Source organism: Megalobrama amblycephala, linkage group LG15 (assembly GCF_018812025.1).
Source record: "Megalobrama amblycephala isolate DHTTF-2021 linkage group LG15, ASM1881202v1, whole genome shotgun sequence".
Lineage (NCBI taxonomy): Eukaryota > Metazoa > Chordata > Actinopteri > Cypriniformes > Xenocyprididae > Megalobrama > Megalobrama amblycephala.
Genome location: NC_063058.1, coordinates 29,844,666 through 29,869,279, shown reverse-complemented (window position 1 = coordinate 29,869,279; position 24,614 = coordinate 29,844,666). Strand labels below are relative to the sequence as shown.

General features: G+C 37.0%; 4 protein-coding genes across 5 annotated transcripts in view; 1 reads left to right on the top strand and 3 right to left on the bottom strand.

The window, feature by feature from the left end:
* The first annotated feature begins 2,461 nt into the window (after positions 1-2,461).
* cdkn1cb (cyclin-dependent kinase inhibitor 1Cb) lies at positions 2,462-3,909 on the top strand. Its single transcript, XM_048158265.1, has 2 exons — positions 2,462-3,334; positions 3,455-3,909. Exons 1-2 carry the CDS (start codon positions 2,878-2,880, stop codon positions 3,514-3,516), a joined length of 519 nt encoding a protein of 172 aa, XP_048014222.1. The 5' UTR covers positions 2,462-2,877; the 3' UTR covers positions 3,517-3,909.
* Positions 3,910-11,184: 7,275 nt separating this feature from the next.
* On the bottom strand, positions 11,185-12,318 carry ifitm5 (interferon induced transmembrane protein 5). The gene is made up of 2 exons (XM_048158803.1): positions 12,049-12,318; positions 11,185-11,658 (listed from the first exon to the last, which is right to left on the bottom strand). Exons 1-2 carry the CDS (start codon positions 12,253-12,255, stop codon positions 11,437-11,439), a joined length of 429 nt encoding a protein of 142 aa, XP_048014760.1. The 5' UTR covers positions 12,256-12,318; the 3' UTR covers positions 11,185-11,436.
* Positions 12,319-13,226: 908 nt separating this feature from the next.
* On the bottom strand, positions 13,227-21,234 carry cat (catalase). The gene is made up of 13 exons (XM_048158628.1): positions 21,002-21,234; positions 19,860-20,031; positions 19,590-19,700; positions 19,208-19,338; positions 19,014-19,118; positions 18,814-18,939; positions 17,027-17,218; positions 16,126-16,278; positions 15,728-15,866; positions 14,598-14,728; positions 14,405-14,512; positions 14,203-14,286; positions 13,227-13,825 (listed from the first exon to the last, which is right to left on the bottom strand). Exons 1-13 carry the CDS (start codon positions 21,062-21,064, stop codon positions 13,763-13,765), a joined length of 1,578 nt encoding a protein of 525 aa, XP_048014585.1. The 5' UTR covers positions 21,065-21,234; the 3' UTR covers positions 13,227-13,762.
* A 1,954-nt stretch (positions 21,235-23,188) lies between these two features.
* The window catches only part of syt12 (synaptotagmin XII), a 17,654-nt gene continuing 16,228 nt past the window's right edge, over positions 23,189-24,614 (bottom strand). For both annotated transcript variants that reach the window (XM_048159277.1, XM_048159278.1), the window contains exon 8: positions 23,189-24,614. This exon is cut by the window's right edge and continues 532 nt beyond it. The gene's annotated coding sequence lies outside the window, so the exon portion shown is untranslated.

Sequence of the window (24,614 nt, the reverse complement as noted above, 5' to 3'; positions counted from 1 at the left end):
CCAAAATTAAATTTCTGTCATTTATTACTCACCCTGTAAGACCTTCGTTCATCTTCGAAACACAAATTAAGATATTTTTGATGAAATCCGATGGCTCAGTGAGACCTGCATAGCCAGCAAGATAATTAAAACTTTCAGATGCCCAGAAAGCTACTAAAGATGTATTTAAAACAGTTCTTGTGACTACAGTGGTTCAACCTTAATGTTATGAAGCGACGAGAATATTTTTTGTGTGCCAAACAAAACAAAATAACGACATTATTCAACAATATCTAGTGATGGGCGATTTCAAAACACTGCTTCATGAAGCATCGAAGCTTTACGAATCTTTTGTTTTGATTCAGTGATTCGGAGCGTGCCAAAGTCACATGAATCATTGAAATTCAAAACACTTATGATGTAACGAAGCCTTGTTTACTGAAATCACGTGACTTTGGCAGGTTAATACATGCTCCTAATCACTGATTTGAAACAAAAGATTCGTAAAGCTTCGAGGCTTCATGAAGCAATGTTTTGAAATCGCCCATCACTAGATATAGTTGAATAAAGTCGTTATTTTCTTTTTTTTGGCACACAAAAAGTATTCTCGTCGCTTCATAACATTAAGGTTGAACCACTGTAGTCACATGAACTGTTTTAAATACATCTTTAGTAGCTTTCTGGGCATCTGAAAGTTTTAATTATCTTGCTGGCAATGCAGGCCTCAATGACAGTGGCGGAGCCAGGATTTTTTCATAGGGGTGGCCAGGCAGGGGCCAGCAACCAGTCTGGGGTGGCACAGAAATCTTCATTATTTCAACATAAAAATTAGTCTGATTATAATGTAGCTACTGGACGTTTTTAGCCTACTTAATTGTAATTGAGATCATGGAATGCTGAGTGAATTTGACCCTTTTTTTTCTTCTTCTTCTTTTTTTTAATCATTCCTCACTTGCAGGCATATTAATAAAGGGGCTCAAACTATAGCTAAATTTCAACTTGTTCAGTCACTTCTGGTTCTCAGAACTCCCAATAGCTTGTTGTTCATTGATGCATCTCCATGGATGAGACTGATAACTACATACTGTACTTCAAAGATTACTCAACCTTCATTGAATATTATGTATAATCAATGAACTCTTCAACAATTCTGAGTTTGTCTGTTTCAAAAAGTAAACACTAAATGTTTAACTTTCTATATTGTCAATATAAATAATTGCAACAGTTCTATCATACTTAAAATTAAACTCAGTAAAGAAAAAAAAAGTGTTCTCTTTTGAATTCCCATTTTCTGATGCATTTATATGTGATACATTTTTATTTGTACTTTATAAATTAACGCAAAATTAGCATCTTCTAGTACAAATGCACAGTTCTCACATTTATTTATGTATTAAAAAATTACATATAAGCTTGTGCCTTATATTGTGATCTCGCATAGCAGAATATTTTAGTCTAGAGACATGTGACGCATATATAGGCCTACATGCATGCAGTTTTAACGCAGCTTTAATCGCCTTTTTTTGGTTATTTCATGACTTAATAGACGACAGAATTACGACGTTGCATTTATAGTGAGTAATATACAGCGCACCATATTTGCGCGTGATTGAAAAGTGCGCGGTCTTGCAACCCACCAGCTGAGAAACATTTACGTAAGCTATAGCTATATATATACTGTTCGCCGTTTACTGTTGTTCTGCTGAAGCTCATTCGGCACCTGTATTGTTTCCGCGCGCGTTTGACTTGCGCCTGGCGCTGAGGCGAAGTTGGAGTGCGCGTCTGAAAAGTCTCCCGTTTTTTGTGGTCTTAAAGAGACGGTTCTGCGTTTAAATAAACGCAATTCTTGTCAACAAAAAAGTAGACAGAAACAGCAATTGTGAGCGGGGTGGCCAAAGGGGTGGCCAAGCTTGGGCCAAGGCCACGGCCACCCCTGGCCACCCCCTGGCTCCGCCCCTGCTCACTGAGCCATCGGATTTCATCAAAAATATCTTAATTTGTGTTCAGAAGATGAACAAAGGTCTTACGGGTGTGGAACGACATGAGAGTGAGTAATTAATGACAGAATTTTCATTTTTGGGGGAACTAACCCTTTAAGTTAGTGTAGCTACTTGTTTGCCAGGGATATCAGTTCAGTTTTGTTCATCCCTTAGGAAATTTGGCTTGCCACACATCACATTAACACACATATTTACTACTCCATAACATTTTAGGACAAGGACATTATAGGAATAAGATTATATATATATATATATATATATATATATATATATATATATATATATATATATATATATATAGTAGTGTCAGTGAAGATTAAATGTGTTTGAGATTAAATATGAGACATTTTAAAAATCGAGGACAATATCACTTGAACAGAATAGTTTAATTGTATGTAATTTCCAATCAAACGGTCAAATTAATTTTTGTCAAATAATGAAAAAAAAAAAAGGCTAGGCTGCATTGACCACATATTCTTTAAAAATAAGCTATTTCCGTTTAACTTTACACGCTTATCTTGATAGCTATATGTATTGTCGGAATGCATACATGAATTATAATTACTTTTTAATTTTTTATTTAATTAACAGTCTCATTAATTCTCGTAAAACACTCATTTTATTCCAGGTGGTGCAATGCGAGCGGGCGAGGGAAATTCAGAGGAAACGCGAAAGGCAGCGGGATACAACGGGGCGGGTCTAACAACAAAGCCAAAGGGGGCAGCGGATTTCGACCAATGGGAGCGGAGCATGTGGATTTACACTGCTGAGGCGCAGGACTTTAAATCTGACGAGATTAAATCACGGCCAGATCAGGAGGGTTATGATTTATAACGACGTGTGGTGTAATTCACACTGACTTTAGGGATTTTCCACACCCATTTGGCTGTTATCAACGATGTCTACCTGTCTACCGTCCGCCATCGCCTCAAGGAAAGCGGTCCCAGAGATTCTCCCTCTCCTGAAGCTCACGGGGACATGCAGAAATCTGTTCGGACCTGTGGATCACGACGAGCTGAAGCGAGAGCTGACATCCAAGCTTCGCGAAATATCTCAGCGAGATCAGCTGAGGTGGAACTTCGATTTCAGTGAAGGACAGCCGCTGAACGGGGATTTAAAGTGGGAGGAAAGTCCAGCTGAGGACTGTCCGGAGTTTTACAGAGAGAAGACTGCAGTGTCAAAGAGACCATTTGTGGATTTACCCACGACAGAAAGAATCGTCCCAAAATGTGGGAGCCGTACAATGAAAGATTTGAACCAAGAGAACAAGACAGCCATGTGTAACCGACGAAAATTATCTCGCAAAACAGTCGCGCGCACCCAGACGAAGAGACTCACGGACATGCGCATTACAGGTAAACAATACGCTACCGTTACTACAATGTCAATACATTTTAAAAATAATATCACATTTAAAAAAAAAAAAAAAAACAAAGTGTTCACGTTTTTAATCTTATGAATGTGTTTTCTTGTAGACTTTTATGGGAAGCGAAAGAAAACGGACAGCGTCCATAAGGAAAGCAGAAACATCCTCTGAAGGGGAAAAAGGCAGCCCACCCGCCGTGAGTCACGGAGGCGGGAAAAGGCCGGAAGTAATGACGATTCAGTCTGACTCGCGTTATTACCTTTTACAGTCTGTGGTTATTACGTGATAATGTGATTCTGTAATCTTATTTATGTACTGATGTATACTCTGTACAGTGTACAACTGATAAGTAACTTTAAATTAAAGTCAGGACAAGTAAGCCTATTTATTGTTCACTAATATATACCAGTATGTATATATTTTGTAATGGCTTAAATTATTTATTTATTTTTTATTCACTTTTACATTTTTGTGGTTGAAAATGTAGCTTTTCATCTTGATCCTGAGCCATATTTGTCACTATTGTGAAGATGTTGTTTTAATAAATGTGTATATATAAACGTATATGTTGCGTCCCATCCAGTTTATTGTGTTCTTTCCAGCATGTTAAAGTTGTAATGGATCAAATAACAGGCTACTGTTATCTAAACCTTTACAGAAGCAAATACACTTAATACACTTTTGAATCAGGTCTAAATGATCCCAACAAGGAAAACATCTAGTAACTTTACAGTAGGAACACATATTAAGGATAACAGTATTATTTGGGTCATTTTTATTATGTACCATTTGTAATTAAAAAATGGATGATATAAGCTCAGGAACAGAAAGTTAACACAATGGTAAGAACATTAAATGGAAACAGATCTAAAGTAATCATATTTAAGTAATAAAGACATTATATGATCGAATATGTTTAAGTGAGACAAACATACTTGCTTAGCTTATGTATGTGTGGGTTTTTTCACCACCAAAATTATGCCACTTCCCCAAAGATGATGTCATTGAGAAAGTGGCTTTTGTTCATTTTTTAATACTAAAATGATGGAAAGTGAAATTGAGGTCAAAGATTATCAATTTTATTTTTAACAAGTTAAACGTTTCAATTATAATCAATCATTTTTATAAAAAATATAATTAAACATTTCTATTATAAAATTAATAAAATTATTTAAAAAAACAATCAAAATTGGTATATTAATCTGGATTCATTAATAATACATTGTCTATTTTGCATGTTACAATTCGTCAAAAAAAAAAAAAGGCAACATCCTTTCAAACTAAACAGGTAGCACATGCCTCACAATTTAAAGGGTTAGTTCACCCAAAAATGAAAATTCTGTCATTTATTACTCACCCTCAATGCCGTTCCACACCTGTAAGACCTTCGTTAATCTTCAGAACACATATTAAGATATTTTTGTTGAAATCCGATGGCTCAGTGAGGCCTGCATAGCCAGCAATGACATTTCCTCTCTCAAGATCCATAAAGGTACTAAAAACATATTTAAATCAGTTCATGTGAGTACAGTGGTTCAATATTAATATTATAAAGTGACGAGAATCATTTTTGAGCCATCGGATTTCAACAAAAATATCTTAATTTGTATTCCGAAGATTAACGAAGGTCTTACGGGTGTGGAACGGCATGAGGGTAAGCAATAAATGACAGAATTTTCATTTATGGGTGAACTAACCCTTTAAGGTATCATTAATGTCTGCATCCCGTCAACATTTAGCCTAATACTAGGAGGATTAAGGGTTTGTTCAATTTGCCTTTCCAAGCACAACTGACAGAAAGAAAGAAAGCGCCGTGGGGGAGGGGAGGGGAGGGGACGGGGGTTGGATATTTTCAAGACCACATAGGCAGAACAAAAGCGGGTCGAAAACGAGCGGGAGAGATGAAGGAGAGCGGTGGAGATGAAAAGAAAAGATGAGAGTGTGCCATCTCTCTTTGACCTGCAAATTAGGCCGAATTAAAGCTCTGTGACCCGCGCGCTCCTCCCACAACTCAGCTAATTCCTCTCAGCGCGCGCGGCTCCCCGCGAAAACACCTGCTGGAACGCGCGCATAGGAATGGCGCGTGTCTGCATACAAAAACAAGACACTCGCCGGTGATCTGCTCAATATTCATGTGTGTTTAACATCTGTTTGACTAGAGCTCATATTCACTGGGAGACAGCAAACAGCTGCGTTCAAACTGCTCCCCTTCACAGTCTATTATTACTTGTTGCCTATACAAATCTCGATTGTTTTCAGTTTCTGATTGTATTTGCTTGACTTCAAATTTCAAAGCTTTCTTCAAATTGACAAAGTACTTAAACTACAAAAGACTTACCTGTATAAACAAGATAAAAGAACCAACGTATATGACTTGAATGGAACAGGAAGGACCATCTGAGTCCAATTATTTTTAACTGATGTGGTTTTCTATAGGCACATAATGAATCAGGATTGGGGGTCCCAAATGTACCAGACTGAGATGAAACCATTGAAAAGTCCACATCAGTCATGCACTTTTATGAATATGGGGGTGGGGGAAATGCACATCAATCAAACGTCATTGTATTTTTAACAAAATTAAATACAATTTACAATTTAGTTGTAAATTTAGCTTAAACTAAGCTAATATTTAGTAGGGGTTACTTTGGGAAAAAAAGTTGGTGTGTAGCTACTGATAAACCTACATTTGCCATAAATTGAAGAAATATATACTACTGTGTTTTTTAAGAATAACTTGTTGAATGTTTTTTTCATAAAGAATGCAGTCAATACTTACAATATTTGTAAAAATTGGGAAAATTGAATGAAATTATTTATTTGTTTCCTTGGGCAATGCATTCTGGGTAATATTATTTGTTGTTTTCGAGAAAGTGTCATATAGGCTACTTTCTCAAAAATGACAAATATTACCCAGAATGCATTGCTTTTACAGTATATAGGCTTGTTCGAGATGTATCAGCACTGCACAGACCGATCGGAGAATGACATCAAAATACCGCAAGAGCGATTCAAAGGCGTAAGCAGTCGTATGCTCTCCAAATGCTCTTGCAGTACTTTGCCGATCGGTCTGCGCGCAGCGCTGATGCATCTCAAATAAGCCTTATTACTTTGATAAATTACAATGCATTCTGGGTAATATTATTTGTCGTTTTCGAGAAAGTATAGGCATCTTTTCTTAAAACAACAAATATTATCCCAGAATGCATTTTACTTTGTAATTTTTTTTTTTTCCAGTTATTTTTTAGAGTGGGTGTCACAATTTTAGGAATTGTTACATTTCATGAAACAAAAATATGCAGTAACAGGGTTGCATATAAACTAATACTTTTTAAAATTTGGGCATAATTAAAAGTATTTAATGATTAGAATATATTGTTACGACAATGAATTTAATATTAGTTCAACAGATTATGTCAAAAGAAAGCATATTTACACATAGTTAATAACAGATCTTTACTGCAATATACTGAATATTAACTCTACAGATTATTTCAAAATTTTGACATCGATATGATGAAGTTGAGAAAGTCAGACTTCTATGCATGAGACTGGCCAAAATCAACATTTAAAGTGGGACACAGACACTTTAACTTTTCATCTTATATGTTACATAATAGTTTAACATGGATTGAATATTAAAAACTAAAAACTCAGAACACTAAAATGTATGATACTCGTGAAAAGTCTTTATGTATATATCTGGATCAATGTGAAATTACAGGGCAGATGTCGTCCCTCATGAGTGCTGAGGTCTCCAGTCTTTCTCACCCACTCCACAGCTGCGTCTCCATGGACACCAGCTGGCCAACCACATCCAGCAGGAGGAGGGGTCAGCCGAGGGTGTAGATCACCAGCTGACACACTCACTCAAGCACGTCAAATTGAGCGGATCTGTGATGTCAGAATGTTGACACATGTGATCAAGCAGCATTTATGAATTAGTAACTGACCAGCTGAGTGAATGACCCTTCTTGGGAAAACTCTTGTCCGTGTAATTAACGATTTGCTCTTGGGTGAGCTGTGGAGTAAAATAAAGGTGAACAGACATGCATATGCATAGATAGTTACTGTTTAAATGTGAAAAATGTGTCTAAAAGAACTAATAATTATAGATTATCTGTTATATAATCTTTTATCATCACACACACACAAAAACAGTGATAAGATGGTTCACTCCTATTATTTATGAATGGAAGGAAGTAGTCCCTTTTAGCAATTTGTTAGCAACCACAGTTTTTAAGACACAATAAGGGTTTAAAAAATCACAAGTGGGTTATAACTGATGTCATAGATCAAAACGTGAAAATATTTAGAGGCTTTGTTAACCACAGACCTTATTTCAGGCGATTTAGCAAAAACCCATTCAAAAAACCCATAAGTTGTGTCCCAAATGACGCACTATGCACGTAGGCACTATGTACTCATCCATGTAGTGCGTGAATTGTATAAGGTTATTTTGTCATTTAACATCAGATTCTGATACCCCTCCCCCTCCACTACATAATTAAAGCTGTGACAGTGTCTAACATTTACACATCGTTTTTTTCTTTAATTTAGTGCATCATCGGGGTAATTTAAAGTGTACTTTTTCTTTTTGGAATTTTCAATGTGAACACACTACTCGCACTATTTTTACTTAAAAACGTCATAGAATAGTGCATAAGTACGCGAATTGGGATGCACCTATAGACTTTATAGAAACCGGAAGTCCTAAAATGCTAACTCGCTTCCAGGTTTTGCCTACACGTCATCCCTGAGGTACTCTATATGGTGGAATACATCCCGCCTTCTAAGTAAAAGAGCCAATCGTGATTGATAAAGTCATTGTGTCACTGCAGTGCCGTTAGAAGCTCAGTTCCCATAGAAACCTGAAAATCGCGCTTAGGACTGCACATGTGCATTGTCTCGTCTCACCTGAAAATAAGCTTTTTTAACGCTATTTGAGCATAGAAACAACATTTATGGGACAGTTCATGTCCGATTTTGTTGCTGATTTGAAATATGTTATTTAATTGCGAGTTCGTCAAGCAATTTCTGAGATTTCCGGATTCCCCCATTCAAACAGACTTGAGGTGCATCCCAATTTGCGTACTTATGCACTATTCTATGACGTTTTTAAGTACAAATAGTGTGAATAGTGCGTTCACAGTGAAAATTCCAAAAAGAAAAAGTGCACTTTAAATACCCGGATGATGCACTAAATTAACAGAAAAAACAACGTGTGGAATGTTGGACACCTCATGCACTCAGCTACGTAGTGGAGGGGAAGATCGGATCGGACTCCGTTGTTAAATGACAAAATAACCTTATACAATTCACGCACTATGGATGAGTACACAGTGTACAAGTACATAGTGTATAAGTGCATAGTGCGTCATTTGGGATGCAACTTTGGTCTTGGATGGCCGCCCAGTGAACACTTGAAAGAGACTTTGGCTGTATCACAGGAGACCTCATGTAATTTACCATACAGCGCCATCTGCTGGTGCTTACAGAATATGAAGGCACTACCCACTACCACATGAAAGTACCATGGTCCTTTGAGATGTAGCCTACCATGGTATTTATTTATATTGTAATGTAGAATACCATAAGGTAATAGGCTAAGTGAATAGGCACTTTGTAGGCTAAGTGGAGATTTATCCACAAATTTGGTTAGCACCAGAAGGCGACACTGAAACAGATGTAGGCTAACACACATTTATTGACATCGTTCTATCCAAAGACTTTAGAGATTTATTAGTAGGTATATGTGATATGTGATATATGTAACTTTTAGACCTGTAGGCCTACTAACTGATAACAAACATATCAAGTCCGCTGTCTTACCCGTTATTAAAACTGGGTGGGAGCTGAAAGCCACCCAGAAACTACCAAGCTTCATTATAGAGCCTCAAACCAGGCGGAAGGGCAAGATTATCCTTCAGTCCTCTCAGATCAGCTGCATATAGACGTCTGCTTCAGTGGGTAATTTCAGTTTGTGGGTGTTTATGCGTGTGATCCTCCCTAATGTGGTTGTGCTCAAACCACAGGAGCTAAAAAACCTCCTGCTTCCTCCTGAATCTTACTGAAACTCTAATGAAGAAAAAATAGTCAGCAAGAAAACAGAAGCTGTAACTCAATCCAAGAAAATCTGTTTCAGAACAGGACACGGGCATCCCACAGGAGGTTATCACTGCTGTGCCTTCGAGCAAGGCAACTAACCCGTGGTTTCAGGGGGATTGTCCCTGTAATAAGTGCACTGGAAATAGCCTCGGATAAATGTGTCTAAAATGACTGCTTATGTACTGCTAAATGACTACTCACAAGCATCAAATCATTCGTTTCTGGATTTGGACATATTAGCATGCATGTTTTAAAAAAATGTTGAAATGCTAAAACAAATTTTTAATTTTACACACAAAAAGTTTTTTTTTTTTTACATACACCCCCCCCCCCCCCAAAAAAAATGGAAAAAATTGATATTATATTAAATATTATATTAAAATATGTTGCATATATAAATCTTTACATTACTTAAATATTTATTCTCAAAACAGTTCAAGACCACATTTTCCCCCAAATGATCATTATCATTTATGAAAAAACCTATTTCAATTAGCCTGAATTACAATTAATTGCAGTAGGCTATAACAAATACTACAATTGTTTATATTTTTACATGTACAAAATCAAATATTACTTCAAACTGTGATTGTGTGTGTGTTTACACCATGGTATTCCCTACATTATGGTAAACCAAATGTCCCCACAAGGATAGTAATACCAGTCATTTTTGATGAGAAAGATGAGAAATAGGCAGAAGGTCTACATGAGGGTGTGTGTTAACTACTCTTTAATCGAGTCCCTGCACATCTGTGTCCACTCTGTATACTGACTGAAATAGAAGGGGAGTGAAGGTTGGCAAACAGCTCTGTCATTTAAATGATAAAAATACCAGTAGAGCTGGGAGGGGTCACCGCTGTAAGCACAGGCGGCACGGCCGAACATTACAGAGATGCATGAGAACTAAACCACAGCACCCCTTCAGTCTCCCTGAAACAAGCTCCCAGAAAGCATATAACTCGTGTTAACATGCTCTTCATAACCATTTAACTTCCCTGATGAAAAGAAAATTAGCTTAAACCAGCCTAATATGATCTCCATACCCAGGCCAAGCTGGTCTGAATTGAAAAGTTGCCAAAAGCCAGCAAAAAGACAAGTCTGACCAGACTGGAAGATCAGCAAATTAGCTTTGGATAAAAAAATAATGAGGGGGAGGGGTCAACAGAGAAATCAAGGTTAAAGTCTTTTTTTTTTGGTAATAAAATAAATATTTATTCGTTTATGATTATCTTTTTACATAAATTACACAGATTTTGCACTATTTATGGCTGTCACCTCATAGTTTTACTACTAAACACGATCAAATATCACTAAATGTGCAGTTCTACCAACGTCAGACGAAATTTCGCGGGCGAAATCCAGTCATTGGTCACGTGAATTCGCGCTACTTTATGAAAGCGACTTATTTGTGAGCTGTGATTAATACATCGCTACACTATTGACAATATACCTTTATACCTTTTTTTTTATACCTAATATACCTTTTTTGCCGTTGAATTTCGCTGAAATATCGCTATAATGTGATTATTCATATTTACCGTTGGTATAGGCGAAATTTCCCGGGCGAAATCCAGTCATTGGTCACGTGAATTCGCTAGGCTGCTTTGTTTGAAAGCGACTTCTGTGCGTTATATATTACTACACTATTGACTTTTATTGACGTCGAATTTTAGCTGAAATATTGCTAATGTAATTACTTAATCTCATTGTTGACAGAAATCTGTTCAAGGAGACGCATGTGGAAAAATATTGGAGGACATTAAATATTTTATTAAATACAGAGAGCCAATTTACTTCATAAAATAGAGTTGTTGGGTAGATAGATGTACAGTACATTGACATTATGAAAAAACAAATCTAAATAATAATAAATTCATCATCACACAGCCAAAGAAAATAACATGCTGATAAAGTGGAGAGAGGGTGAACTGTCCAGAAGGTTTGCAGGAGCGTTTGGTGGTGGGATTGCTTGAGTCGCTCTGTCTACCTGCTGAAGAGCTTCATGAAACTCTGAAATCCATCTTCACCGAAGAAATCAAACGTTCCCTCTGAGCTGCCCAGATGAACCAGGAGCAGGACCAGCAGACCCAACAGCAGCAGAGGAATCAAGAGATTCCAGCCTGATGCCAGAATGTTGTACCACTTCGCCTTGTCTGAGCATTCCTGTGCTGCACGCATGTCGCCCAAGGTCTTCTGATCTCGAGCCTGAAACCACAAACAAACAGAGAACGGAAATGAGAATTTCGGATAGTCGTGTTTTAGCACATGAACTAAAACTTCTTCAATGGTTCCTTACCTTTTCTGCACTCTAAAAAATATAGGTTCCTCACACTAAGAACACTTTGGAACCTAAGAGTATCTCTGTAGGGTTCTTAAATCACTTTATGGCTCATTGGAGATTAAAAGGTTCTTGATTATTGGTTCTTCAGATAGGTGTTTTGGTTTCTAGGCTCTTTAAAGCACCAGAAGATCTAATTTTTCTAGGTTCTTCTATGTCATTGGGCTGTAAAACCGTTTTTGGTTCCAGTTTGAACCTTCATGAATATTTCTGAAGACGTTAAAGTCACACAAAAGACATTTGGTGTTGGAGCTCACCTTGATGGAGTAGATCAGAGCCATGAATCCCAGGCAGCAGAAGTTGACGTAAAGAGTGTTACAGAGCGACCAGATCAGGTAGTCGTTTGGTGGCTTCTTGCCCGCATGGCTCATGTTGACCACCGTGGAGCCGCCAGCCTTACGGCCGGACTTGCAGTTAGTGAGCGGAGTGCAGTCGTTCACGTAGCTGTATGTGGCGTTATCCATCCTCGGAGGTCAGGGGTCAAAAACTCCTGGAAAAATCTGAAGAGGAATTACTGAGGAGAAGGATCAGGACACTACTTATACAGCAGTGCAGATGGGTGGAGTCAGAGAGAGAGAGAGGTCATTCATTATGTGGTTGTTGCTGGAGAGATCAGGGCAGGGTGCTGCTTCTATACATGGACCCATTTCGAGAAAATCTCGAGGTTTGTCGAAAAAACGCACAATTAAAATAAAATACATAAAAATAAAACAAATTTTTAATTAAATACACTTCTTTTGACGAGGTTAAAAGGTTCATAGGGTATTAAAAGGTTCTTGGGGTATTTAGGGGCTTTTCACCAGTTTCATTAGAAAGGAGCCTAGAAAGGGGTTTTGGGGGGATAGAAATGGGGATGGGATACGATGCAAGCCGTACTCAAACCTGCATCCCCATCGGAGCACCAAAGCTCCAATATATATATATATATATATATATATATATATATATATATATATATATATATATATATAGTTTCAAATGATGTTTATTTTTGTCACCACAGTGTCCTGTTACAATCTGGGGATCCTGTGTAAGAAAATGGCACCTCCTACTGGAAAGAGCAAAGAATTTAAAGGAGAAGTTCACTCAAAAAGGGAAAGTAATTTACTTGGAAAGTAATACAGGTGTTTTTTTTCCTTCAGAGGGATTGTGAAGTTTTCACAAATTTTCAAAACTCCAAATCAAAAATTAAGACATTAGAATATGAATCATGCAATATTTTGAGTCTTCCAAAGCCATACAGACAATATTTCTCTGGGATGAAATGTATACATTTATACATATATAAAATTTTGCCCTCCAAATCTCACACTTGGAAGAATAAAATTTAAAAGGAATGACAAAGATGAAGATTTTCAGTGAATTTCCAAAAAAATTCAGGCTTTGGAAAAGCGAAAACACAACCAGGATTTCAAATGAACCCACAACTCAGTGATAGAGATCAAATATTCTCATTTATTAATTACAAAATGACAAAGCATTACATTCTTGTTAACACAACTGAATTATATTCAGTTAAGGCAAAAGGGACGGAAAGAGTTGAGAATTTCTCCTATTCAGCTTTAAACTGCATCAGTAGCCAAGATAAAGATCTAAAGCATCACACAGTATTTCTATTTAAAAACATTTGTGTTAATTCTCAGATTATTTTTTGGCTATTCTACAAGTCGCACACAATCAAAATGCAGAAATATTCTGAAACAGGCCGATTTAGTTTGGATTAGCTCAAACTTGCGTATGCATCAAAGGCCTTTATTTGGTTTAATTGCATAAATCATGATTAAAGAATCAATGTTGCATTTGCAAATACCAATCGTGTGTGAATTGGCAACGTTAGATATGATGTTTGTATTTCTACAGCACACAAGGAATGAGTTAAGCATCATGACTCTAATATCACACTCTATAAGAGAATGAATGTGTGTGTGTGTGTGTGTGTGTGTGTGTGTGAGATGGGCAAGCACTTTTAAATCACATCTTAGAGGCTGCAGCCACAGCAGACGGTCCACCGCGACTATAAACATGAATAGTGTTCTGGAGAGACAAAGACAGAGAAAATAATGATATAAACAACAGTCATATTTAAATATTGTTCAGATACAATTATAGTTTGTTTTTCTAAAACATTTTGAATTAGGTTTTTTTTTTATATTATTTGTTTTCAATTTAATATTAGTTACATTTTTAGTCATTTTGTTTCTCTTTTAAAAAAAAAATGTCTATGTAGTTTTTATTAATTTTTCAGTTTTCTTTACAATTATTTTAGTACATCAAGCTAGTTTTTTATATTTTATTTGATTTCAGTTAACATTTTATTTAAAGTGACTTTTAAAATGGTTTTAGTTACACCCTGATGCACACTAAAATAACACGTACATGAATGTGTGTGAGACTGATCCAATGTTTTCTACCTTTTTTCCTTCAGCGTTGTGTTTATCCAGGAGAGTCTGAACACGAGTACCATAATCGCTGTGAACGGCCATCAGGTTTTGCACCTGCAAAAATCACAAACAATCCATCTGAATTATCTGGAATCATGTTTTTTTCCAGGCATGTTCCTCAATAGGTTGCATGAGATTAACATCTTTTGTTTTCAGTCATGTAAGATCATACCATGCGTTTCTGGATAAACAGTTGAGCTCCTTTCAGATGGCCAGCCATGTTCTGACACAGACGCTCTCGCTCGGCTTCGTTCAGCACCTCGGTGAAGAATGTGCGCACCTGCACAACGGATCAGAGCGGGAAATATTATAACTCACCAAACGTGTGAGTATCCGTACACAGATGCACATGATCGCTAACAAACCTGGGTCACATTGTCATCATCTGCGCTGTTGTACCGGCCCACGTCAGGAGACACTTGACACTTTGACTCGAGGAAGCACGGCTGGGTATCAGGAGCACTGAAGCTGTTGGGGAAGTAGTTAGGAGCTCCCCCTACAGGACAGGACAGGAACTTCTTATCATTTTAAAACAGATTTCATTGTGCCACAATAAGATGTTTATAAAAAATTCAAGGTATATGGAAGCCCATTTCTGACACATAAACGAAAATCATGCTCTGGTATGTCGTAATAATGACATAAAAAGTTGAAATTATGATAAACTAAATCATAATTACAGAGGTGTGAAGATAACCTGAAATCCATACTTGAGTAAAAGTAGTGTTTTTGGGTGAGTAAAGGCAAAACACACAAGATATAGTACCTTCAATGCCCTGTAGATGGCGATATTGATACTTTATAGCAGAAACAAACTGGCGCAGAAAACGTTAGGTGCCACGCAAAATGTAATGTGTCATTGCATTACTCATCACTAACGTAGTGGAGTAAAAAGTATTTACTCATTCAAAATTGTAGTCAAGTAAAGAGTGAAAGCTGCTAATATCTTTGATACTCGGTACAACTACAAAGTAGCCAAAAAGATACTCAAGTACAGTAATTACTTTTACTCAAATACTCCAATGCATAATTATGATGAAAAATCTAAATTAAGGTTTTAAATCATAATTATGAGATAAATGTGTCAAAATAATGTCATACTAAGGCGAAATTATGACATATCAAAATTGACTTTAGTCATAATTATCGAGGGGAAAAAAAATGTTTAACATGTTTAATCTCATAATTATGATTTTTTTCATGTATCGTTTTGTCATAATTTTGACTTTTTAATCTTATAATTCTGACTCTGTCATAATTTTGACATTTTAAGCATAATTTTGACTTTTCTTCTCATAATCATGGCTTAGTATGTCATAATTTTGACTTTTTAATGTGGCGGAAACGAGCATAAATGTAAACATTTGGGTCAGTCACACATCCTGATCCGGCATTCCAGACAGATGTTGCGTTATTAATCTGAGACTAATACCACCTCTTACAACATACCAAAGGCGGTTTGTGACATGATGTTTTTGGAGTCCGTGTCACTCACCCTGGTTGTCGTACATGCACATGGGGCCATCTCTCTGGTAGTTTGCCACACGTGTGCGGTAGGGGCAGTTGACAGGCAGCTGGAGGTAGTTCGCTCCGAGCCGATGCCGATGTGTGTCTGGGTAAGAGAAAAGACGCCCCTGTGGCGAAAGAATTGAGTAATTACAGCATTTAGTCATTCTAGTAATTCTTGTAACTAGCGATTAGTCATTGATGCTTTAATCCAAATTGATTTACAGGATGCTTATTACAAGTAACCAAAGCTTAAGTGCCTTACTCAAGGACAATATAGTGAACAAGCATCTTTTTGTGCATCTTAAGCCTGTGCAAACGAACCTATGAAATATGTGTCTAGGTATGTTGCTTAATAGGATTTGTGACATAGTAGTAAAAACGTACCTGCAGCATCTTGTCCGGGCTGGCCTCAATGCCGGGCGGCATGTTACTGGGATCGAATGCCAGCTGCTCAACCTCAGCGAAATAGTTCACGGGGTTTCGGTTCAACACAAGGCGTCCCACAGGAATCAGAGGGAATTCCTTATGGGACCAGACCTGAGAGATAGAGCCAGTCATCAGGATGGACACACTTACTCATTCTTTATTACAACTATTTTTAATCAAGACTATAAAATAACACAAATGGAAGTATAATATCTATATATATTTATTATATTATATTATATTATATTATATTATATTATATACACACACTGATCAGGCATAACATTATGACCAACTTTTCTAATATTGTGATGTCCCCCTTTTGCTGCCAAAACAGCCCTGACCCATCAAAGTTTGGACTCCATTTGACCTCTGACGGTGTGCTGCAGTATCTGGCGATGTTAGCAGCAGATCCTTTAAGTCGTGTAAGTTATGAGGTGGAGCCTCCATGGATCGGACTTGTTTGTTCAGCACATCCCACAGATGCTCCATTGGATTGAGATCTGGGGAATTTGGAGGCCAATTCAACACCTTAAACTCGTTGTTGTGCTCCTCAAACCATTCCTGGTAGGTGGTACAAGTCAAAGTAACATCCACATGGATGGCAGGACCCAAGGTTTCCCAGCAGAACATTACACAAATAATCACACTGCCTCTGTTGGCTTGCCTTCTTCCCAGGTAAGCGACGCACACCAGTTTTCCTGCTTCTAACACATCAACTTTGAGGACAAAATGTTCACTTGCTGCCTAATAAATCCACCCACTAACAGAGATAATCAGTGTTATTCACTTCACCCGTCAGTGCTCATAATGTAATGCCTGATCGGTGTGGAGACCCACTAGTGTAGTGTAAGAGTACCTTAGTCAAATCAAACGGATTCCACTTCCAGTTCTCCGCCTGCTCAAAGGTCATGACCTGGATGTAGAAGGTCCAGGATGGGAAGTTGCCATTGGAGATGGCATTGTAGAGATCTCTGATGCCGTAATCTGGGTCGGTGTATGCAAGACGATCCGCCTCTTCAACGGTCAAATTCTTAATGCCCTGATCAGTCTGAAACACAAAAACAAGTGACAGGGTTTTTTTTTAACTAGGTGGCATCATAACATTAACAAGTGATAAATTACATCTCTTAAATTACACTCATTGTCAGAGTTGTAAACACGACGGCGTTCTTCTTCCACAAGGGGGTTTGGCGTCACATTTTGTTTCTAGGTGGACTGTTAAAGCCAGCGTCTGTCTGAGGCTGAGACTATGTGTTACATTCATTCTCGAGGTGAAACAAACACCTCCAGACCTATTATTGGTACGTAGGGTTGTCAAAAGTACCGACTTCGGTACCAAATTTGTAAAATGTGACGATACCAGCATTTGAAAGCAGGCGTCTATCATCGGATCCCTAATATATCTGCTGATAGACGCTCCCGTGTGTATCTGTGCAAGCGCTCGGTGAAGAGCATCAAAGATGTATATATACAACATGTTTTTGAAGCGTTGATCATTGTAGCCAATCACAGACATATCTGTTGAGCACATGAACACAATGGCCAATCAGAAGAGTTTAAGAATCCACTCAACAGCACTCAAAATGCTAGGGGGAAATGCTGGTATAATCACATTTTTATCATTTCAGTACCGACTTTGACAACACTAATGGTATAAAATAAATATTGTGATAAATATGGATACCAATTTATATGGAAAAAATATTGTGATTAGGCATGTGACGGTATCAAATTGTCATGTTGCGATTAATTGCTGAAGCTTTTATCACGGTATACGGTATTATCACTGTTAGTCATTGTTAGTTTTATCTCAGGTCCATTAAATAAGTTCTTTTGATTTTAGTAATGTTATTAAACAGTAACTAAGAAATTAACATTAACTAAGACTAATTAATGCTTTATAAATATTTTTCATTATCAGTTTAGAAATAATCAGTTAACATGTTAACAAATGAAGCCGTATGTCTCAAAGTTTTACTGAACTATAACAATCAGAACATTTCTATTCATTAGGGCATGTTGTAGTCCAGATTAAAATATAAAAATGTTTAAGTTTGAAAATAAATAGCCTATTAAGTCTTTAAGTATTAAGTATTTGGTGCTGTGATGAACAACATTGAGATTACGAAAAACTGAATGGCTGTTTGAAGCATTTTTAAAACTTCACTAGCGTTTGCGGGGTTTCCGGGGTAACCGCTGTATTTTTGCTGTTCCATCAGCGCCCTCTGCTGTCAGAGAGTGAACGTGCACTTTCATTCAGCGCATCTCGTTCACTCAATATTATCCTACTCCCTTCACTCGTTCCGCCGTGTGCTTCTCATGCACATTGGGCTTGTTTACATCTGAGCGCGCATGTCCCTTTGACACAGAATACAGCGGTGTTGTGTTTTTATACGATTGATGGGGAAAGTATTCTTAAATGCATTATAAAAATTGTAATAATTGTATTGTTAATATATTATTTACGGTATTTTAAAGTGCCAACTATAACAATATTGTGCATATTCATTATCGTGATATGCTGCATTACCAAATTTCGGCACATGTCTAATTGTGATAATATTTTTCCACATTATTGTCTAGCTCTAATTAAAAATCCAATGTGTCCATATTGGCTATATTATCCATACTGACTTACAGTACCTTGTAGTGGAACTTGCAGTACACCGGCTCTCCCTGAGCGTTGACCAGTTTGAAAGTGTGCGATCCGTATCCGTTCATATGACGGTGGCCATCCGGAATTCCCCGATCGCTGAACAGGAAAGACACCTGCACATACACATAAACCAAAGTGAGCAAGGCTTTCTGCATTAACGTGAGCACACACAAGTGACCAGGTGTACCTGGTGCAACGATTCAGGACGCAAACTCCAGAAATCCCAAACCATATCCGGATCCTTCAAGTGAGTCTGCGGATTCCGCTTCTGAGAGTGGATGAAGGACGGAAACTACAAACACAGTTAACACACGTATTCAGTTAATATAGTGACAAGGCACTTGATAGATTCATGGACTGTGTGTGGATTGAGTCTCTCACCAGAAGTGCATCCCTGATAAAGAAGATTGGGGTGTTGTTTCCAGTAAGATCCCAGTTGCCCTCATCGGTGTAGAACTTCACCGCAAATCCTCGAGGATCTCGCACGGTATCTGCCGACCCAGACTCACCAGCTACAAACAAACAAACACACATTTATCAAGGTGCAAAGGTACTATATTTTACTTATAGTAGGCAAACAAGCGAGAGTATCTATCACACAGTTTCTACATGCGCTCTTTACCCTCTTACAAAACCATTTGGCTCAGTTTCAGAGACCTGAGTCGACTTCTGTTACAACATCGTTTCCTGGCATTTCTAATCCCAAAATAACAGTCGATACATACAGAGTCCAGGCCATTATAACATCCATTCAGAAACGTACCCACAGTGGAAAAGCGAACAGCGATGGGTGTAGTCTTTCCAACATGCTCGAACACTTTGGCTTTACAATAGCGGGTGATGTCATGGGTCACTTCGAAGTAGCCAAACGCTCCTGTGAAGAGAGAAAAGATTTCGTTTTAAAGCTCTAAAGCGTCCCGATATCGTCTATCCAAGCAGAGCACAGCTCTTATGAGCACAGTCATGGTTTTCAGCCTCTTATAGGTTCTACTGTTCAAAAGTTTGGGGTCAGCAAGCATGTATTCACACTCACCTGCTCCTTTAGCGTGCACGACTCTCTCTGGTATCCGCTCTCGGTCAAAGTGGGCCATTTCATCAGTAAACACCACGTCCTGGACCAGAAGTGGCCCACGCGGACCCGCCGTCATTGAGTTTAACTTGTCCCCAACCGGGACTCCGGCTCCAGTGGTCAGGACATCTGGCCGCTGAGAAAAAAAACAAAGAAAAAACCCCAAAATGAGACAAAACAGTCTGGTAAAATTAAAATAAATAATTTTATTTATTAAACAAACACAAAAAAAATTGCATTTTATGATTAGTCAACCCTTTCAAATCATGTCATTTAAATATTAATCTATTATTATATTGTATGAATACATTATATTATTCAGTATTTTATATTTAAATTGAATTTAAGGTGTGTCACTGAAGTAAACGAGTTTTATAAAGCCATACTGGCCAAAAAAAAAAATATTATTTTATAGGCATTTAGGCTTAAAATGGTGATTAAATAACCCTAACGTTATCTATCTGCTTATCTAGTTAACGTTTAACTATCGCAGAAGTAACTGAGCTTATCTATCGTGTCCTCGATAAATAAATAAAGGGAAAGGGGCCTATATCGCTTCCACAACATGACAGGCATTCTCAAATGCGATTCGCTGAGCGAGCTGTCAGTCATGCTATTGACCAATCGCGTTAGAGAGGAGTGGGATGGGGCGGGGGCTTGACCGTCTTCCGTTTAAATATGTCGTTGACCCACTTCAACTACGAAAACAGTTCACCTGAGAAATTATATAATAAACCTTATCTCTTTTGTGCATTTTCACACGAAAACCATTACAAATTCAAAACAATCCACCATGCAAAAAAAAAAATAAAACCGTAGGGGATGTTATTTTCAAGCAGCAACTGGCTAGTGTTTTATGCAATTATATATAAAAATATTAGACAGTATCTACTGCATTCATGCGTGACAAGTGATAGATGTCATAAATGCGTCGTTTAGAAACGTTTTGCACATTAAAACCCGAAGATATAATCAAATCCGTTCGTGTTTGTGCATTACAGCCTTGCGACCTTTGGCACAATTTCTCACAGCGCACTACAGCATTAAAAGAAAGCCATTTAAATACACAATTTTCAACATAATATAGCATAAATTCTGCAGCAGACCTGAGAGCCTCGACCCTGCTTCCACAGTTTCATCTGATCCGTCGCCTTTTCTCTGTCTGCCATTATTCAGTTCTTCAGTGGCACACAAAACGCGAAATAAAACTTTTGTGGATCCAAACCACTGAACTCGGGGTCTGTCTAAAGGCTTGTTATTTATTTAGTCTGGTAATGCTCTGATCTTTGTACTTGAACTTGGACTCCTTATGTGATCTTCATTTGTCTCCACCCAACTGATATCTGAATGGGCGGGGCGATTTGGCCCGAAAGTTGTAGGTCGAGCACGATGGGTCTACATAATATTTATATTTTTTTAACTCTACAGTGTGTATTTTAGTTCAATGTTTATTAAATGTTATCGGTGTTAATTTTCAGATGTAAAATATTCATCAGTAACGCAGACGAAGTGGTCACGGGAAATACGTTACTTTTCTCAGCGCTGACCATGATGGACCAATCGCAATTGCTGGGAATGTCATTGTTATGTCATTAGTACTTTTTTTTTTTTTTTAATTATAAAAGATATGGCACAGTCAAATAATCAGAAAGTGCGGGAATATAGTGACATTTAATGCAAGAAACTGCTGGTGAATAGGGTAAAACTTTTAACTAATAGATCACTGCTTTCCCATTTATAATCACACTTAAAAGGGTTCGCCCAAAAATGAAATTTCTGTCATTAATTACTCGTTCTACACCCGTAAGACCTTCATTAATCTTCGGAACACAAATTGAGATATTTTTGTTGAAATCCGATGGCTCAGTGAGGCCTGCATAGCCAGCAATCCTCTCTCTCAAGATCCATTAATGTACTAAAAACATATTAAAATCAGTTCATGTGAGTTCAGTGGTTCAATATTAATATTATAAAGTGATGAGAATATTTTTGGTGCGGCAAAAAAATAAATAAATAATGAATTATATATTGATGGCCCATTTCAAAACACTGCTTCATGAAGCTTCGGAGCATAATGAATCCGCAGTTTGGAGCGCCAAAGTCACGTGATTTGACACGCGATCCGAATCATGATTTGATACGCTGATTCATAACGCTCCGAATCTTCCTCAAGCAGTGTTTTGAAATCGGCCATCACTAAATAAGTCGTTATTTTGTTTTTTTCAGCGCACAAAAAATATTCTCGTCGCTTTATAATATTAATATTGAAGCACTGTACTCACATGAACCGATTTAAATGTTTTTAGTATGGATCTTGAGAGAGGAAATGTCATTGCTCCCTATGCAGGCCTCACTGAGCCATCGGATTTCAACTAAAATATCTTAATTTGTGTTCTGAAGGTTAACGAAGTTCTTACGGGTGTGGAACGACATGAGGGTGACTAATAAATGACAGAATTTTCATTTTTGGGTGAACTAACCCTTTAATGTTTAACCACTGTAGTCACATGAACTGATTTAAATATGTCTTTAGTAACTTTAATAAATAAATAGTGACATTATTCAACACTATTTAGTGATGAGTGATTTCAAAACACTGCTTCATGAAGCTTCGAAGCTTTACAAATCTTTTGTTTCGAATCAGTGGTTAGGAGCGAGCCATCGGACTGAGCCATCGGATTTTATCAAAAATATCTTAATTTGTGTTCTGAAGATGAACAAAGGTCTTACGGGTGTGGAGCGACATGAGAGTGAGTAATTAATGACAGAATTTTAATTTTTGGTTGAACTAACCCTTTAAGACAATTGTTTTGTATTACACATTTTGTAATGGTGTTTAAATAAGCAATTGGATTAAATGTGCACTCATTTCCAGAATAGAAATCTGAACATTTGACAGGTTCAAAATTCTTGATTCATTTTGTTGACATACTAAAGTTTTACCGAGTGGATTTTGAATATCTTTATCATCAGTCCATAAATCAGAAAATATTGTCAACAGCCAGAAATATCACTATGCTTTTAGGAATAAAATGTTGTATAAATTAGGTGAATGATTTATGAAACAAGCCCTCCTGTAAAAACCTCCATAATGTAAGTGCCGCTAAAGAGGAGATTTCTGAAATTTTGAGAAACAGCCTTTAAAGTTATGTGTTTATGTGTATTTGATGTTTTCTTTCCATTAGTCTGAATGAAAAAAAGTTATAGAAGCAAAATAGCCCCAAATTTACAAATAAAACACATAATACAATTATACTTCTCTCACATCTCACAAGAAAACAATTGACTTCATATGAAACAAACCACATAAAGCATTTTTATTTAAACAATTCATTTGATTGCAGTATGTTCTACATTACATGTGCATGCATCATAAAGTTATGTTTTATCATTCTTTAAATCTAAAGTTCACCAACATCAGATGTACACTGCAAATGAGAATATTGCTTCTATTAGGGTGAATTTGGCACAGAATGAAGTTTAATGGTGACAAGCTTAAAATATTGTTAGTAGTAAAAATGAATCACGGCATTTGCAGCACTTCATCAAATCAAATGACTTCACTGCAAGAAGCTCAAATCTGTTACTCATTCTACAAAACATTTCAGGTGTTTACGATGTAGGATGTGATTCACAGATTTTGGTGTGAAGTTTTTACATTCTGTCATCATAAAACTTTAATTATTGCGGCAGTTAAAACACTTACGAGAAAACTCAGAGAATGTGAAAGGAAATATATAGTAGTTTATACATTTCCAGTTTGATTAATGTATTTTTTATGCAGTGTTGGGGTGATGCATTACAAAGTACAAAACTACAAAGTACATGTTTCTGTGATGAAATAACGTAAGGAATTACTATTTATTTTTCAGTAATCCCATAACAGTTACTGTTTTGTAGTTATTTGCGCTACATATATGATATTTATGTACTAAGGCTAATTTAACAACGATATTTAAGGTCCAACAACAAATATACTATTGATCAAAAAGCACTTTCTTTCATTTTGACATGCTAACCAAGTGTGAGGATGGTAGAAAAGCATGGCTTTTTTTTTTTTCTCGAAATGGGAAATACATTGTACTGTAATACGCATTAGTGTTATTAATTCAAACTTATGCCCTGACAAAAACTGCACTGAACAGCACAAGCAATCTGTTGAAGAACTTAACAACTTGGTCACATTAAACTAATCTGTTAAAGTTTGTATTTTAGAAGTTAATGACTAAATTAATTTATTAATTAATGCGTATTGTTATTACCGTTCAGAGTAACTAGAAAAGTAATCACAATGCAATACAAAACATAAGAGATAATTATTAAAATGCTTTTTTTAGCAACTTCCCCAACACTGATTTTGATTTTAAGTACTTGCACGCCCTCTAGTGGTAGAATATATTAGCCAAAATAAATAATTACAGTTTGGTACTTTCATTAAATTTGGTTAACACAAATATCTTAAAATAAGCTGGACAACTAAATTTTAAAAAAGAAAAAGGAAAAAAACAGAGCACCTCAATGCTGCGTCTATGATACGTGATGTGGCTCAGTGGCGCCACTATTAGGCTAATAAGTGTCACTGCACTTGCCTGAGAAAAGGGACAGACAGTCCCAAGGTTGTTATGCCTTAAATTTGTTATTTTACAATGTTTAAGCAGAAAAATAAGCCCATTCAAACTACCAATAATAATAATAATAATAATAATAATAATAATAAAT